Source organism: Taurulus bubalis (genome assembly GCF_910589615.1).
Source record: "Taurulus bubalis genome assembly, chromosome: 5".
In the NCBI taxonomy this organism is placed as follows: domain Eukaryota; kingdom Metazoa; phylum Chordata; class Actinopteri; order Perciformes; family Cottidae; genus Taurulus; species Taurulus bubalis.
Window position 1 is genome coordinate 22,476,341 of NC_136593.1, and position 17,643 is coordinate 22,493,983.

The 17,643-nt window shown below is 41.3% G+C and overlaps 1 protein-coding gene across 1 annotated transcript in view; it reads left to right on the forward strand.

Moving 5' to 3' along the window:
- The window catches only part of epha8 (eph receptor A8), a gene marked incomplete at both ends in the record, with an annotated part of 97,983 nt that overhangs the window by 31,685 nt on the left and 48,655 nt on the right, over positions 1-17,643 (forward strand). The window contains 3 exons of the mRNA XM_079218348.1: positions 12,050-12,103; positions 14,619-14,762; positions 15,771-15,920. Coding sequence (XP_079074474.1) covers positions 12,050-12,103; positions 14,619-14,762; positions 15,771-15,920 — 348 coding nt within the window. The remainder of the gene's footprint in view (positions 1-12,049; positions 12,104-14,618; positions 14,763-15,770; positions 15,921-17,643) is intronic.

Below are 17,643 nucleotides of genomic sequence, written 5' to 3' on the forward strand. Positions count from 1 at the left end.
GAGGCAGATGTTAAAAAAACAAAACAAACCTAAAAACAGAAACAAGATTAAATATACAAGGATTATAAAATGTTGACGCTTTTAAAATGCGTGCACAACAGTCAAACACAGATAAAAGACATGCAGGTAGATGAACCGGCAAAGTCAAAACAGACAGACGCGAGCGTGTGAGAGCATTACTTTATTGAAAGAAGAGCAAAGAACGACACTGAAGGAACAGATGTTTTCTCTCTTTTCCTGACTGGCTTTGGTAAAAGTTAACTGCTGTTGCCTCGTGTCCGCTGCATGTGTAAATGTTGCGAACACCATCAAACATGTGTCCCGCCGCCCTAAATACCCAATGGAACACCAACTGTGCATCAATCCACGGCTGAAAGTAGTCCGGAAAAAAGTCATGATCCATATCCTCCTGTTTGAGTAGTGCATGCTTCAAAACTACAGTGGCCAGATGTTTTGGGGGAAATCAGTGAGCCTCTTCAAACTACATACATCAGGATGTTTTTTAAAGATTTATGAATGGGCTCGGGGCTGAGAGCCACCGGCCGGGCAGAGACGGCATGGGAACGCGCTAACACAGCGCTGGTTTTGGCATTTTCGTGGGATTGTTTTTTTTTCCCCCGGCAATATGATAAATATAGAATAACAGCAGCCTTTTTTCTTTACCAATCAAGGCAGTAACTCGCTTTACAACACCGAACTGGGGGAGAAAGAGACAGAGACATCATCAGGCTGTGAGCTCATGCTCATGAAAGATGGATGTTGAGAGAGAGAGAGAGAGAGAGAGGCAGATTTTTTTTTTTTGCAATGTTACGACGAGATTAAAATGTTTCCAGGAAAATAGCTGAAGACTGTCAGCTAGCACTTACTGTTCAATCAGTGGTGTGTGTGTGTGTGTGTGTGTGTGTGTGTGTGTGTGTGTGTGTGTGTGTGTGTGTGTGTGAGAGGTCTTTATTAGCGCTCTGACCTCTCCCTTCATACGAGTCTCGTTTGGATGACACCATGACAGATCACGTCTTCCACTCACAAGGGGCCTTCTTTCCATCCAATTTATTCAGGCAATGCTTAGAACGCCCGTGGGCTGTCCTGGGAGCATCTTTCCAGTTTTTTCACTCTCTCTCACACACACACACACACTTTCTCTTGGAGCTTGTCAGATAGGGCAGGAAGACTTCATTATCCTCCAGTCCGATCTATGTTGGCCATGACAGGTTCATCCACCGGCCACCCAGCAATCGATACGGCTGACAGTACAGGTAGTGTGTGTGTACGCATACGTGTGTGTGTGTGTGCGTGCGTGCGCGTGCGTGTATGTGATGATTAACGTAGGCAGTGGAAGCCATGATGTGGATGAGCTGAAGTGTCAAAAGCCCACAGTCTGTTGCCATTTCTAACTATTTCTCCAGCTCCCTGTTACTTCCTCTGACTCTGACACACACACACACACACAGACACACACACCTTTTTCTTTGCATATTTCTCGCTGTATCCACTGACGGTGTCCCCCACTGCTGGTTCTCACTCACAGTGAAACGGAAGTTAGAGCATTTATTTAGACTCAGCAACTGTGACATTTTATTTAAACCTACAATTTAATCATTTTTCTCACATTCATAATAAGATCATCATTTTGTTACCAGTCGGGGGCTTGCTAGGAAAAAAAGAAGATTTAAACTTGAACAACTCTCGCAGATGCAATCATCACGAAAGCGTACGTCACGTAAAAGAGCCAAATAAAAAACTAACACAGTGGTCAAAGTCGTCATCCTGACAATTGAAGGTGTGTTGTTGGATTCCTGACGCGAATGTGCGAGAAAACATTCCACCTTTTTAAAAGTAGCTTCGGTAGCTGCCGGGAGCCTTTGAGCAGCACTGTGACGTCTTCATACATTTTTCTCACGTATCCTACGTGTTCACTGGCCTACAGAGACTCATTCTGACAGGCACCCTTCTTCCTGTGTGTTTAGGTCCGTGCACCCTGCCCACATCACAAGGGAGATATTTTGGGGCTTATTCCCTCCAAAACATCTCCTTGAATGACTCTTTGAATTGGTAGTACAAGCCCATGGGCCCCAAACCACCTTAATCTGTCTCTGATCACACTATCATACCCAATTTTTGAATTATGTTTTTATCGTTGCAATTATCTTGTCAGTTTATATGACAAACGAGGCGATCCAGATGTTTTTCTCCAAATTGGAGCGTTCGTTCCACTTCGACTTCATCCAGCAAGGTTGAAGAGAACGCTCATTTCTCATCGTTTCACGGGGAAAAAGAAACTGTCCAGATTCAGACTTTATACAGCGGAGAGGACGACATTTTAAATTTTTGGGGGTGAGAGCGAAAAGTGACGCGACAAAGCAATGAAACACAAATGAGACACTGAGGTACTGCCGTACAAACTGAAAGCTTTGACGTAATTTTAGTTTTAGTTTAGTTTAATTTTAGTTTTAGTTGACTTTTAGTAAACTGTTAATTGATCAGTCATTGAGCAGCTTGTTAATTATTAGGATAATGATAATAATTTGTGAATTCTTAAACCTTTTAAAACTGACTCAAGTTGTGTTGAAATCAGCTCTGACAAACTTTCGTTTGGTTTTACGTTTCTTTCTGCTGCTCTCAGCAGATCTGAATAAACACTTCTGTAACACACCTGCTAGTCCTTGAACCTGTGCTGCTCCCCCGATGACCGTCCGCTGTGGCGTAATCGCTCCCACGAGACGGCGGCTGCTGGCAATACACCTCTGCAGTGGAACCATCTCACTTAATAAACCCCCCCAGGTGAAGGCAAAGATATGCTCCGGGCACTGGATCACCGGAGCGGCTGGATGTGGCGTCTGTAAGACCGGTATAGGAGTGTGAGTGTGTGTGTGTGTGTGTGTGTGTGTGTGTGTGTGTGTGTCTGTCTGTGTGTGTTCGCAGGTGGGTTGGTAGAAGGAGTTGGGCCGTCTCAAAAAGCCCAGCCGAAGCTAGCATGATCCCGGTTTGGATTTACCGATCAGTCGCCTGAGGAGAAGCTGGCCAGCTTGTTGAATGAGAGCTTCGTGGCGGACAGACCGCCTCGGCCTTTGCCGGGGTTTGATAGACGGCTCCATTCTGCTGCCGGGATGTTCGGCTTGGAATGAGATGATTTGAAATTTGTAGCTTCTTTGAGGCTCGTACAGTCCTGTGAGCTGTTGCACTAGCTACCGAGCTAACTAAGTTCCCTTATAGCTATAACTAAGAAAAAAAGGAAAGCACCATAAAAATTACTTTCAACATTTAGATTTTTCCTATAAATGCTAATAAAGTCCCGCCCGTTGACTGTAGAAGTAGATGTAGTCATCGTGACGTCACCCATTGGTTTGTGGACTGACGTTTTGAAGCCTTGAGTTTGCCGATTTAGCCGTCGCCATCTTGTCTGTTTTGCAACCGATGAAAGAACGTTAACCTTATTTGGAAGGCTGAGGAGTGACGTAGTGATGCCACACGCTGCTCTGGTAGATGGTCTGTTTTACTCTAAATGGACCATACTGTACTAAATTAACATCCTACTGTATTGAAGAAGACTTGAAACAAAAGATTGAGACCATAAACTCATGTTTACAATGTGTACTGAGGGAATAAATCAAGAGAGAAGTAGAGTCATCAATCAGACTTATTTTTGCAACCGGAGCAGACTGGCCAGTAGAGATAATGCAAGTTTTAAGACACTTCCTCATTGGCTTCACTCGGCAGAACTGGAGGTTGCCGCCTGGTCCCGCACCCTTCTGGTGGATCACCATATTTCTGAAAGAATATGTAAACGTCAACGGCTAGAGACGAATAACTTTTGGATTTCAATTGAATTCTGCCAAGAATTACACGTATGATGTTTGTTGAAATTTTGCACATCAAGAACGTTGCTCACACAGAACTAAATTCATCCGCTAACGCAGTGGTTCTCAAACCTTTTCTGTCAGGCCTCACTTTGGAGGAAGAAAAATGTTCGGGCCCCACCGCCCCAACAAAATTGTAACATAATGGTCCAACTTTTTGTGACTCCGTCATCCGTGCTTTTTCAAATAATAGAATAAAGAAAATTGACATCCCTTTCAAGTAAACCAGATTGCTTCATCAGACAAAAACTAATACCATGTGCAATCACTCTGTTAGAACAATCCAAATCAAGTTCTATCTGTGCAAAAAATAACTAATATTTGGCAAACAAATGACCTATTGTGGCTGCAAATAACCTGTTTTGCACTAAATATATTTTCAAGATAACAATAATGTTCAACCTGTGCAAAACAAAATGAGTGCAGATGTGTGAGCCATCAGTTGTATCAGTATTAGTGGCTGCAGTGAGCTGCTCTCCTCTAAAAATATGTATTTATTAATGACGTTTTATGTCTGTGTACTTTGTACTTTTGTACTCTATAAAGTTATCATGTAGTGTGGGGAGTGTTCGTCCTGAAACCACAAGGTAGCCGGTCCGATCCCTGTTCTCTCCATAGTTTCATGTTGAAGTGTCCTTGAGCAAGACACTGAAGCCCCAGTGCTTCACAGCAGCACACTGCTCCTTAATTACTAAGGATGGGTAAAATGCAGAGAGTAATTTCCCCACTGTGGGATTTATAAAGGATTATGAAAAAATATATATATTTTAAGAATCTGCATCTCCCCCGCCCCCACGCCCCACCTGAAATACCTCCACGTCCCACTAGAGGGTCACGCCCCACAGTTTCCATATACTACTGTTCTGTGCGCTTGTATCATGTGACGTACGCCGTGCGTGTTGGGAGATGTAGTCCACTGAGCGGTTTCACACAGAACCAAATGTTTTTACGTAAGCGCCTCACATGCGCACCTCATGGAACGATTCAAACAAGATCACAAAATGATTTGTCCCTCGCTGTTCACCAAACATATTTTTTCCCCATAATCAGGTCCCACGGGCGACACGTGAAGGTGCAATACTTTGCCTCTCTACCCCCCCTACACACACACACACACACACACACACACAATAAAAAAATTGAATCTCAGAATAGACATTACACCGTCTCCCCCACTGATCCCAGACCAGTGCAATTAACACTCCTATTCCAGAAAGGTTATCGCTGTCAAAGAGCCAACAGACAAGACAAGACACGTGCACACACACGCCCACACGCACACACACACACACACACACACACACACACGGAGAAGCAACGTTATTAAGTCTGTACTTGTTGTGTGGCTGATATTATAAGAGGCAGAAAGGTGTTGGGCACAGCCTAATATTTCCGACTGAGTTAATATGCAGACCTGTTACTGTTACTTCACACGGAGCCCAGCGCTAAGCCTGGAAATGCCACCAGTGAACACACTGCGTGTGTGTCACAGCTATCACACACCAGCAACTCTATCTTCATCATCCTTTCCCTCTCTCTCTCTCTCACTCTTTGAGTTCTAAAGAAAACCTCCATCAAACATACTAATCTGAAATGAGATCTCTCAAACAGGACACCAGGCTTCGGCTTTGTCTTTCTTTTGACGCCTCTCCTCCTAAAACATGAGTTGTCTGCAGCGTATGGACGCTTGAATGCGAGACAAAGGCGGCAAAATAGAGTGGTAGTAATGGATTACCAGAGATCGGATTGTCCCATAACCTGAAGCCTGACAGGTATTACATTAGTTATTGGACTGATTGGTTATTGGATTCCACAGAAATGTATGAGGAGGACCTTTGACCTTCCCGTTGTTATTATTAGTGAATATAGATAATCTTCTCTGAGGTAATGTAATCATACATTTCCTGTATAAACTGAGTTATCTCTTTAGCAGTGTGACAAAACAATTCCAACTGTTAAAACGGTGTTCATCAGAGGATGCCATTTGCTCTTTTTGTCACGGAGATGGCTCTTTTGACGTGTGAGCTCATAGCTGTAATGGATCAATTCACAGCGCTTTTAGGACTTTGCGTCCACATTGTCAAGTTAAGCATCAAAGTGTATACCTGATCTTCGAAAAAAACGGATTCAAGGCCCTCCTAGAAACTAAATGATGTGTGCCGTGACTGCAAAGTGATGAAAAACATCAATGCTGGTGTTCATTTTGACATCTCTTACCAAATTGTATAAAATTCTACATTTCACAGTTGAAAATAGTTCAACACGCCATCTACAGTTTTAAATCAGCTCTAATCTCGCAAGGTTAATGTCGAGGTAGTATCGTAACCAGAGTCACAATCACAGCACAGCATGAGCCTCACGAAATCTGGTGAGTCCGTGATAATGACTGATTATGGGGCCACATTTTACTCATTTAGCAGCTGGCTAGTTAGCTAGCTAACGTTAGCTTGCTGGCGAGTTAGCTAGCTGTGAGTTAGCTAGCTAACATTAGCTTGCTAACTCTAACTCTTTCAGGCTCAGACCTGAAGGTGAAGCTAAACTTTTTATTTATTTAAAGTTATGTCACAAAAGCTGTTTTCATTTGAATAAGAAGCTTTTCTAAAAGTATCTTGCAGTCTATGAGAACTATTTTTGTATTACTATTTATTAGTGTTTTTTAATATAAAAGCTAAGAACCAATTAGCCAGTTCCATATGCTCACCCACCGCCTACTGCTCTATATTAAAAATCCATTTGACGGTAATGATACAAAGACTCTGACGAGAAGAATTTTCTGCACATGAATTAACAACAGCTGTCACATAGCAGTAAATTGTCACCCCGGCCCTGTCACCCAAACACGATTGAATATGACTGTTTTAATTTAATTTCAGTGTTTATGACATTAGATGTGCCTATTGTATATATTATTGAGGCTTCTGTATGATGAGACAAATATAAGACAAGTAAAGACAGTGAAGGTCATTCATACCAACCGGCTGAGTGTAACTTGTGTGTCATTTTTGTCAGCCAGTTTGTTTTATTTTTTAATTGGAAAAGTTGGTAAATGCAATAACGTGTTTGTTTGTGTGGTCTGGAAGGCCTCGGGGCGAATCTTGCAAGAAATGCAACGTGTATAGGATGTGAAAGTTGAGCAGGAAACATTTCCCATCAGCACATCAGACTCACTGCAAGAAACGTTACCGTCTAAACGCGCAGCTACCTTCATCTTCCTCAGAAACAACAGGGATGAATAGAGCCTTAAACACTTTCTATTGTCCTCTCCCACCAGCGGCACATAATCATCTTTTCAACCAGGTTCCTCTCTGTATTTGTTAATCAGTCTTTCAGTCTCCCTTTCATCTGCTTTGGCACCCCACTCTCTTTCATATCATGTTATGAATAGACAGAAATTGATTTCATGCTTCAGGGCCTCGGGTCTCGTACGAGTAGACCCCGAGATTTAGACCAAAAAACAAACCACTTTCATTCTGCTCAACATCAGCGTTCTCTGATCTTCAGGCAACTCGGATGGCAACTTCTTTTGTCATAAGTGGAAACACTAAACGGTCTGAATAAAACAAAAGAGATTGAGATTAAAGAGAGACGGGCTGCGTGGAGAATGGGAGGAATCGAGGAACGCGGATCAGACGTGGTACGTTAATTGCCAAAGAGGAGGCTGAGCAGCAGCTTGACTTCTTGACCCCAGAACATCCCGATCAGAAACGCAATTAGCAAGAAAACTATCACCCGTCATCATCGGTCTGTGTTTGTATTTTATGTAGTAAAGATAGGGACGATAACAGTAATAATATCAGGTCACTTGGGGAACAACACATCCTCATACCTAACCGACGGAAAAGGTAGTTTTCCATTGACTCCCAAAACAACGTTTAAGACTGTTCTACAGTATATAACAGAACTACTTGTTTCAGGTCAAGACAAAGATCATGGTCTAGGTTAAAGGAAGTTAACGTGACATTCCCTATGTGATGTTGTCCATGACTTGGCTTAAATAACTCAAATTTGACTTTTGGACACAAACAGTGGCCTCCTGGGTGAAAGTCCTGTGTTTGTTTGACCCATTGACACATAGTAAAACCTACCCAGAGTACACCTACACACAGTGGCACTTATTGGGCCTGGTTAGACGTCTTCTCAGGACTATGTGGGCATGTACAGTCTTTGCTTGATTGACATCTCCCTCACTCTCTGTTAGCTTTGTTGCAGCTGGGAGGGCGGGACAACCTTATCATCATTACTGGTACATAGTTTAGTGACGCCACATTTGAACCCAAGCAGTGCATTAATCAGCGAGTGAAAACGCAGGTGCGCGATGCCCTTTCAGAATGTCATAAAACTAGCAATCAAAGACAGGAACATTTCATTTGAGTAATAAAACATGGCAATCATTTTGCAACATAATGCCCTTAGCCTTTGGACAATACTGCCCAACTTCTATCCGTGGATGTGTTTGTATACGCAAAATACCGGCGTAATGCGTTGTTATCAACTGGCAAACCCGGCTGGAGCAAACCCCATTGAGTTTTCCAACTTGTTGTGCTGGAATGCAATCGACTCGTCATTCCCAGCTCCAACTCCTGATTTGTGAGGTAAAGGGCATTACACAAGGGGGCCGGGCTCAGGGATGCTGTCGAGTCAATACAAAAATCGGTCAGTACCATCTACACACTGTTTTAACAAAAATTGTAATGAAAAAATTGTAATTGTAAATACAAAGTAAAGCCAATTACTTTTTTTTGGCCAACATTTAGTGCTAATGGATACTGTCTATGCTGTCTTTTAAAAATGTAATCAAACCTGAAACCAATTTGTAGAGCTCAGCTTAAAAAAGTCTGGACATGGTTTGGAGATAATGGAAACATCCAGTATATATACCTATTCTTGTACTAATGTGTACACGCAGTACATTTGCATCAGGTGTTATGTTACTGGGTGTATGAGGGAACAGTTTTATGTCTTTGATTTCTCCTGATGAAAGATCCGATGACTTGACAGGCAAGGAAACAGATGTTCAGTTTACAGCCAATTAATGTCTCATCCTCTCTCTCTCGGTCATACTTAACTCTCCCTCTCTCTCTCTCTGTCTTACATACATATCTGCACACACCCACACTGCACTGTCAGTGGGCCGCTCCGTGAAGCACTGCGTTTCTGTTGTCGCCGCGATAGAGAACTCTCTTATCGTGCTCTCACGAGATAAAAACGCCCCGCTGAATCTCTCCGACTTCTTCTTCTTCCCTGGATGTCTGCTGAGAATGAGCAATACTTTTTTCCCATTATTTACAAGACTAAACAATAATCTTATCCCCTCCCTGCTCGGGAATTCCTGACAATCTGCTCTTAAGCTGCTGGGATTTTTCCCTCCCGTAAAAAATTACATATAAAAAAAAATCGTAAGATTCCCCCCCCCCACCCCCTCCAAAAAAAAAAAAAGGTGGATAGTGCAGCGATGGCAAGACGGGAATAATGAGGGCGATAGAGAGGTTATACACCCCACTAATTAGCTGAGGTCCTCACAAGTTCAAGGACGGTTTCAATTTAGCAGATAAAGATGAGAGGATGAGGAAGGGAGGGAAGGGTGAGACTTCCTACATCTTAATTATCCCAGTGGTTTTTGGCTGGCGGTGCCTCGGGGAGTGTGTGTGTGTGTGTGTGTGTGTGTGAGGGGATCGGGGGGAGGACGAGTCGAGGCTGAGGAGAGGACTTGGAGGGCTTCCATACAGAGCTCAGTCGTCTTATCCGAGGCCGAGTTCAGCCGGGCGCGGCCCCAAAAGCTTCCCGGGGTCGACGTTTTCCCTTTCAATTACTCCGCCGCTCGCGCGAGCATCGCACAAACCCTGGAGGCTCATGGGTAACACCGGGGTTAAACACATGTGTGTGTCCTGCTATTTATACACACACACAGATTGGCTATGTTTACACTGAGACGAAATAATCAATGCGGCATGTTGTCGAAGGTCGACATTTATTGGGAGATTGATAGAACTGCTCTTCTCTCGGTAGAGGAGGAGGAAGTCATATAGTTTGGCACAGAGTGAGTCACTGGTTCTATTTACGCCCACTGAGATATTTATTTTTCATTTTGTGTATTCTTTTTAATCCCCGAAACAAGGACCTTTCTCTTTTCCTGCACCGGCCTGCTTTACATCAACACACAGGGCTGGTCTTAGTGTTTTCGGGGGCCCCTGGGTAAAATGGATTGGACTGTTTTTTTTTTACAGGTATAGAGAAGGGAAAGAAAGCTGCTCTCAATCTCCTGGAGTTTGGGTTGAGCTGTTTGCATGAACTTTTGACACCGTGCAATTGAGTCCCTATGTTACTGTGAATAAAGCCAGTTGACAGAATTTTCTTATTTCCTCTTTGACTGAGCCGTGGTGGGTCATTCCAATACAGGAGCGGGAGAGTATGTTATTTCCCCCCCTGACATCCAAATGCAGCATGTAACCGTGCAACTGGATTTGCACTGACAATGAAAACCATAAGTAGAAAGTGTACAATGTTTGCTAGCGGCAGTACGTTGTCGAGGAGCAAAGCAGGAAACTTTAACAAGTTTGATTGGATGTTTTTAAAGGAAAATTAGGCTACACTGTTTTTACCTGGTTTTTATTCTGATAAATTAGCCATCCATACATCCGAATGGTTAAAAACTGAAATCATCTCAAACACTGAACATGTGTGTTGGAACTCCCTTTCGCGAGAGTTATAAAAAGAAAAAATCCTATACTGATTTGGAATTAAAGGCTTTGAAAAATAAACGTAAAAAAACGAAATACTTGCTTTTGAATATTTTTTGCAACAGTTGCAGCACTTTATTAATAAAAGTGTCAGTAGCGACTCAAACACCGAGATCCTATTGACCCAGAGCCGCGTCAGCTTAAGTTACCGTAAGCTATCTTATTGAGTTTCCTTTCAACAAAATGCTCTGTTCTGAGTTCCCTCTGCTTAACAGTAACAGTGTTTATGTGCCTTTATTGTGAAAGGTAAAAAAACAGAAGCAGATGATCATATGACTTGAATTAAGTAATGAAGTTTGATGTCTTGATTCGACTACAGAACCTTTTGTTATAGTGTAGTGGATGTTTTTTCTTTTTATGTGTCCATGGAGAGCAGATGATTTTCAGTCATCTTCGGTCGCAAAATAAAAACACATCTTTTTCGACTATACCTTGAATTAGGAAAGTAGCACCGTAGTAGCACTTTAGTAGCACTTAAATGGTACTTACTGATAGCACTTTGTAGTTTAACTTTATTGAAGAAATTGTACTTTCTTGATTCTCGTTGTTCGAGTTTGTACTCATGTTTGAATGCACTTATTGTAAAGCGTGAGCTAAATGAAATGTAATCTTGGCCTTCATTGCAAAAAGCGTACCTGTGGACATACAAACCGATGCATTCAAACTACATAACATCTGGCCATTTCCCGCACTCCCCATCTGTAGATGAAAGTATTTGGGAGTGCATCTTATATCTCACCACAATACACTCAGAGGGGTCGGGAGTGACCTTCCTCTGGGTGCTGGCCGTGCGCTAGGAGGTGCAGGGAAGTGTAACGCACATTAACACATTTCGAATTACCAACACATTTACCGTTCCTCCTCGTAACGCTATTATTGGCCCGCTGGCGGCACTCGACAAACAATGTAAATCTAATCACATACATAAGGGGCATCTCATTAAAGGAAAATGTGTCCCGATGGAATTACATGAAGTGAATTCCAACATGCTGGAATGTAGAACACGTGATTGCATGAGTTGACGGCAGCTCTCCCGGAGAGAATAACGTTAGCATATTTCAAGCATTAATCTAAAGTTTAACAGTGTTTGATTGAGATTTTTAGACAAAGAATTTGACTGAGGAGATTTAATTTAACAAAGTTAAAATGTGTGCATCGCTACTGTGGACAAGGGAACTTGAACCGTAGCGTTCCGTCTGCTGAGAGAGATAAGTGTAGCGTACCGTAACACCTGCCACGCTACGACGGCTGCCGCCTGTGAGACAGGGAGTCGTCACATGTTTCATTTGATGTCAAAACTAATAATCTTCCGAGGCGGTTAGGGAGGGAGTCACGTGGGAAATATAGCCGGCAGCCGAGTGATTTGCTGCATATGAATCTGTAAAAAAAACAAAAAAACGTGGAGCTGAACATGTGACTGACCCCAAGAATGTTTTCTTTTGTTTCCTCTCTGCACAGTGGGACGCCATTAACGAGATGGACGAGTACTTCAGCCCCATCCACACGTACCAGGTGTGTAACGTTGATTATTACAGGAAGTGGAATATATCACTTTGATCTCTGGGAAACTGAATTATTTAAAAACACAAACTGGATAATTAATCTCCAGTTATTATTTTATATTTGTTGGATTATATGGTAGTCATTTTCATAAAATTATACAAAATAAAGATTATGCAACAATTCTTGCTGGTGAACAAAAGTTATGGTAAATTAGTAATTTTTCAAGGTCATACATCGGTGTGTATAATGGTTGTTGCTATGAGCAGGCGGGTTTGTTTAAGAACACAGAATAATCCTCAACTCATTAAAATGATATCACATATGGCGGCCAGGGCATGAGTCCAAGTCCCCAAACTAAATCCCAGGACATTTTGACTCGACACAAATAATGGTCTCTGACAATTGTTTATTCAGAGCTCGGTGTTAAATGATATTGTCTTATTGATTTACAGATGATAGCAACAATTCTGTAGTTTCAGCTTCTTAAAAGTTTGCAGGTTTTCTCAGTGTAGTAAAGTAATGCCTTTGACAGTTGGACTGTTGGCTGAACAATATAAGTAATTTAAAGACTTCACTTTGGGCTCTAGGAAATTGCAATGGACATTTCTTTTACTTTAAAATTTGTTCTGACATATGAACCAAGGCCGCATTAAAGTACCATGGCCCCCGGAGCTACAACTTTTACAAGGCCCTCCCTCGTTCCCCCAAGCACCGTCACAACTCCACGAATGCCGGTCTGACCTGAACGAACAACGGCACACACTGATGCATCGAATATCACTCATATCACCATTATAAGCAAAGGTAGCCTCCGGGCCAGCTCCCTGTTGGCCAGTAATAATAAGTTGAAGTGCAAATAAGTCTTAACAGCTTCAATAAAAGGGAGCATCTTTCTGTCCACCCACAAGTGATGGCAAAAATATGAATATGAATCACGAGTCAATCAATAACAACGGAAGTTATTGATGTCTGGCAAAGTTTTCATTAGGTTGGTAAGGTCAGGAGTACAGCACAAAGTGTTCTCCAATAAAACTCTGGGTGGGAGGGGGACGCTTGATTAAGTGATGAATAAGAAATGTATTTAAAAATGGTTTGAGTCATTCCCGGGATTTTTTTTCTCCTAGAAACAGCCAATAAAATATCAAAAGTGTTCTTTAATTGTAGGTCATCCAGCCAAGTCGCTACAACCAGCAAAGCACAGAACAAAAAGGACTTCAGTGTCGTCAGTGTGAGCAGATAGAAGGCCAGGACATGTTGCTTGTGTATTTCTAAAATGCTGAACCAGTGTTACACATGCATGTGGAGCATTATAACATTGGCATAGAAAGTAACTTCCACGTCATCATAAGTTGGTCAAATGTCAGTGTTTAGAACCTACACTGCATTTGATATTGTGTGACACTGGGTCCAGTTCGGTTACAATATGTCACAATATTTGTCTGTAGACACAAAGCAGGAAGCACTTTATGATTTAAGCAACACTTTTCTCCCAGTCTACCACTCTGAGTGGAGGTTCATCTTCATGTCAGCTCCGGCTCCCTCACCTGAATATATATTAGCTGTTGTGAAGCAACCCAGTCGGCAGAATTTTTTTGGCACTGTACATTTCTGCAAACAAAAAATATGTTTCATATCAGCCTTGTGTCACTCTTGCAAAAGCACACAATGCCACGTGGATGAATTGTGAAACGGTTGCTAATGTTAAGGTAACAAAACTATTGAGAATCAGAAGTGTTTATTGCCAGGTTAGTTGAACGTACAAGACATTTGACTCGGTAAAAGTTGCATAACAATAAACATGGATATAGAATAAGAGAATAAACATATAATAAAAAGAATAAATATATGGTAAATAACAGACAGATAACAGTATTTTAAAACAAATACATATTCTAAATATATATTTGGTTCGGGTTAGAAAAAAATAATGATTTGAGTTCAAATAATACAATAATATTAATGACACAACAATGTAACATAACCTTAAAAATGTAACTTGGCGGACTTTCTTACAAAATGTTATGTAAAGAGCGTAACAACGCTAGATAACAAGCGTAAGGTTTACTTTTGGTTTCACACTAACAGCGGCCTCCTGGGTGAAAGTTAGGGCTGTCCTCGGCCAAAGAAATCCTTAAGTAAGTCATTGAGCATGAAAAAAAACCTTAAAAAAATTAACCAAGACCAAAACAACCTAATAGTTGACGAACCGACTGAAGGCAGCCCCGGGGAAAGTCCTGTTTGTTTGACCAATCCATCACCCGTCCTACATAAACGTCCACATTCACTGTATACGTGGTTGGCAAAAATATATAATGCCAATATGTTTCACTGCTGGCTGGGCTTTGGGAGGAGCTAGGCTGTGCTCTGCTCTTCAAAACAAATACAGCACAAGAAATGACATCTTTCAAAATCACAAAGATGATAAGAAGAAGACACACGGAACCCTTACAGACTATAATGTTTGTTTTTATTGACTATGTATGTTGCTGCTGGAGATTACAACCCTTCCTGTGCATGTAATCAGGTCTGTAACGTGATGAGCCCCAGCCAGAACAACTGGCTGAGGACGGCCTGGCTCCCCCGAGACGGAGCGAGGAGGATCTACATCGAGGTCAAGTTCACCCTCAGAGACTGCAACAGCATGCCTGGAGTACTGGGAACCTGCAAGGTAACACTCACATGGTGCTATTATGACTTTGGATATTTTGCTCACTTTTTTAAAATGTGAAAATAGCAATGGTTCCATATAATCAATATCTGTATCTGGTATATAGTATAGCTCCCCATATTCATTTTGATACCTTAATGTGCGTATTGGTTGATGCCGAGTACCAATCTGACACAAATGTGTTAAAATGAATATACATGTAAACAGACCACTGTCCCAAATAATAATTTCAACTTAAATTCGGAGTAAACTGCCAAATATTTTAAATGTTATCTTTTGACTTTGTTATTGTCCTCTATAGTACTTAATTGCATAAAAACAGAAAATTTAAAATGTTATTGTATTTTTATCTAAATATTTACTTGTTAGAAAGTTTAACAGGTCATAATATATATTTTATATTGCTGTAAAAACATCTCCAATAACTGCCTTTATTCAAGCTTGCTGCCAAAAATAAAATTTTAAAGATCTATTGGACACGTCATGATAACGTAATTTACCTTCCCCCATTTGTAATTTTTGCTCAACGCAGCTTGAACGCATCATAATGTAATTCTATTGCGACCTTCTTTCACATTAGTTGTCAGCTTCGTTCTTTAGTCAAGCAGGACTGTGCTGCCCGCCTGCTGCTAGCCGCTGGTAGCTAACGTTAACTAGCTTTCCTCCTGCAGATTTCAATTTCAACACAGATTAGTTGTTCACAATGTAACATTTTCAGGGGGGAAAAAAGATACACAAGAGTGTTTAACAACAGGTGTGTAGAGCTAGTTCAGAGGCAATTCCTGATATTGGTATGGGAACAACTCTAGTTATGAGCTCATTTTAAATCCCAAATATAGACCTGACAGACCTTTTTGCAAAAGTAGAAAAAAAATAGTTTACACCACCACCAGAGATGTTTTCAGTCCATCTAAAGCTTCTTGGCATATTTACACTTGTCTTTATGTTGGATGTACTTTGAGTACATCGGGTAATAATGCATTTGTTACTACCTTGTTTATTCCACAGGAAACCTTCAACCTGTACTACTACGAGTCTGACAGAGCAGTGGGCTCGACCGTACGGGAGAACCAGTTCATTAAGATTGACACCATCGCTGCTGACGAGAGCTTCACGGGGGTGGACCTGGGAGTCCGCAGACTCAAACTCAACACCGAGGTATGAGCAACAGCACGGATACCGATTGATACAGCAGGTACATGTCGGTCCAGGCTCTTTGACGCGTACGTCTCACTTTCTGAATCATACATTTATTCCAAATTCTAACGCACACCTCGGTAAGACAAGACGAGCTTGAAACATCCACAGACCCGGAGAACCTCTTCCAGTCTCATCACTCAGGCTGTGTTGTTCTCCGTTCTGCGGATCTGAAGAAAGAAAACAAACAGCAGGGCTCAGCTCGGTATCGTGGGAAATACTTTGATATTGATAAAAGCTTCAAATTTGATACCAAACAGTGGAGTTTTACTCTTTTATTGGTACCTTACATTGTTACAAAGATAAGGATCTGAAAGACGTGGTATAATTCATCGAACACCGACTTTATATTTGCGACACATTAATCCTGAGTTAGCTCGTGGAAACACAAAAACTACAAGTAGGTCGGGGGCTTGTTGGTACAGGGGCTTTGCCGTTGACTTTTTAATCTTTTATGATTCCTGAGCTCAGCTGTAGAACAAATATAAAAGTCAACAGATCTCAGGAAAAGACCAAAAACAACACGACGGTCCGTCTCCCGATACTGTCTGTGGCTCTCAAGCCACATTGGTTCCTCCATTGGTTCCTACTGAAGGGTTGTTGATTTTGAACAATTATTTTACATTCTGTATAACTTCTCATGTAGTTTACCTTCCTATTATATTAATTACATTTTAATATAATTTTAGTTAACATACAGTATATAGGTACATTTCTAAGACTGATAATTACCTTGTCTGACATATTTAAATTGACCTCTTCCATTCTTTTTTCTTTTTCTTTCCCTCTGAATAGATCAGTTAAGACATTTATACGTGCATGTCATTTCAAAAAAATTTAAATGACAATGCCTAATGCAACGGTTGATCCTGGTGATGCAACATATGTTGAATTCCTGGCATTCACAAGATGAAAAGCAAGAAAGATGTCCCCATAATAGCACCGAAAGATCTGCAAAACTCATAATTAGCTGTCTAATTAGCACACACACAGTGTTTATTTAGGAGCTTGGGGAATCAAGTTTGACGGTGAAAAATATTTTCAATCCATCAAATCCTTTTACAAGCAAAGTTGCTCATTGATCAGCATGAAGAGACTGCTCCTAACATTGACATTTTGTAATAATAAGACAAACAGATTTGTCGTATCAAGAAAAAATTCCAATAACAGTCATTTTGGTGAAGAAGCAAATTTGTGTTTTTAATGAACAGCATACCATTTAAATAGTTCTGACCTGTGAAAGGACTGCGAAGCAGAGAGACCAACATGGAGGACACCATTCCCTCCTCGGTCGGAGTAATAACTACTTCACAGATAAAGAAAGGTTTACAAACAGTGAGACAGGAGTCCATGGTACCAATAGGACTTTTTGATTAGACCAAGCTAAACTGAAGAGCTAACGGCCGTTAGCCAGATCGTTAGCTCAGATAGCTTAATTTCCCCTCAACAACATGGTGAACAAAAAGCCCGGGGGAGGGGGGGCAACAGAGCAGTGGAGGGAAAATAGAGAGAAATAGAGAGTTAGTCCATTAGAAACAACTAGACTAGTTCTACAGCTTGAAAAAAGCCGTCCTTAAATTTTCATATGCTTCCACAGCAAACTTTTGAAACAACATTTTGAATCAAATCCTGGGAGTTAACAATATAATCAACTATGATATGAGATGAAAAACAAGCGAATAAA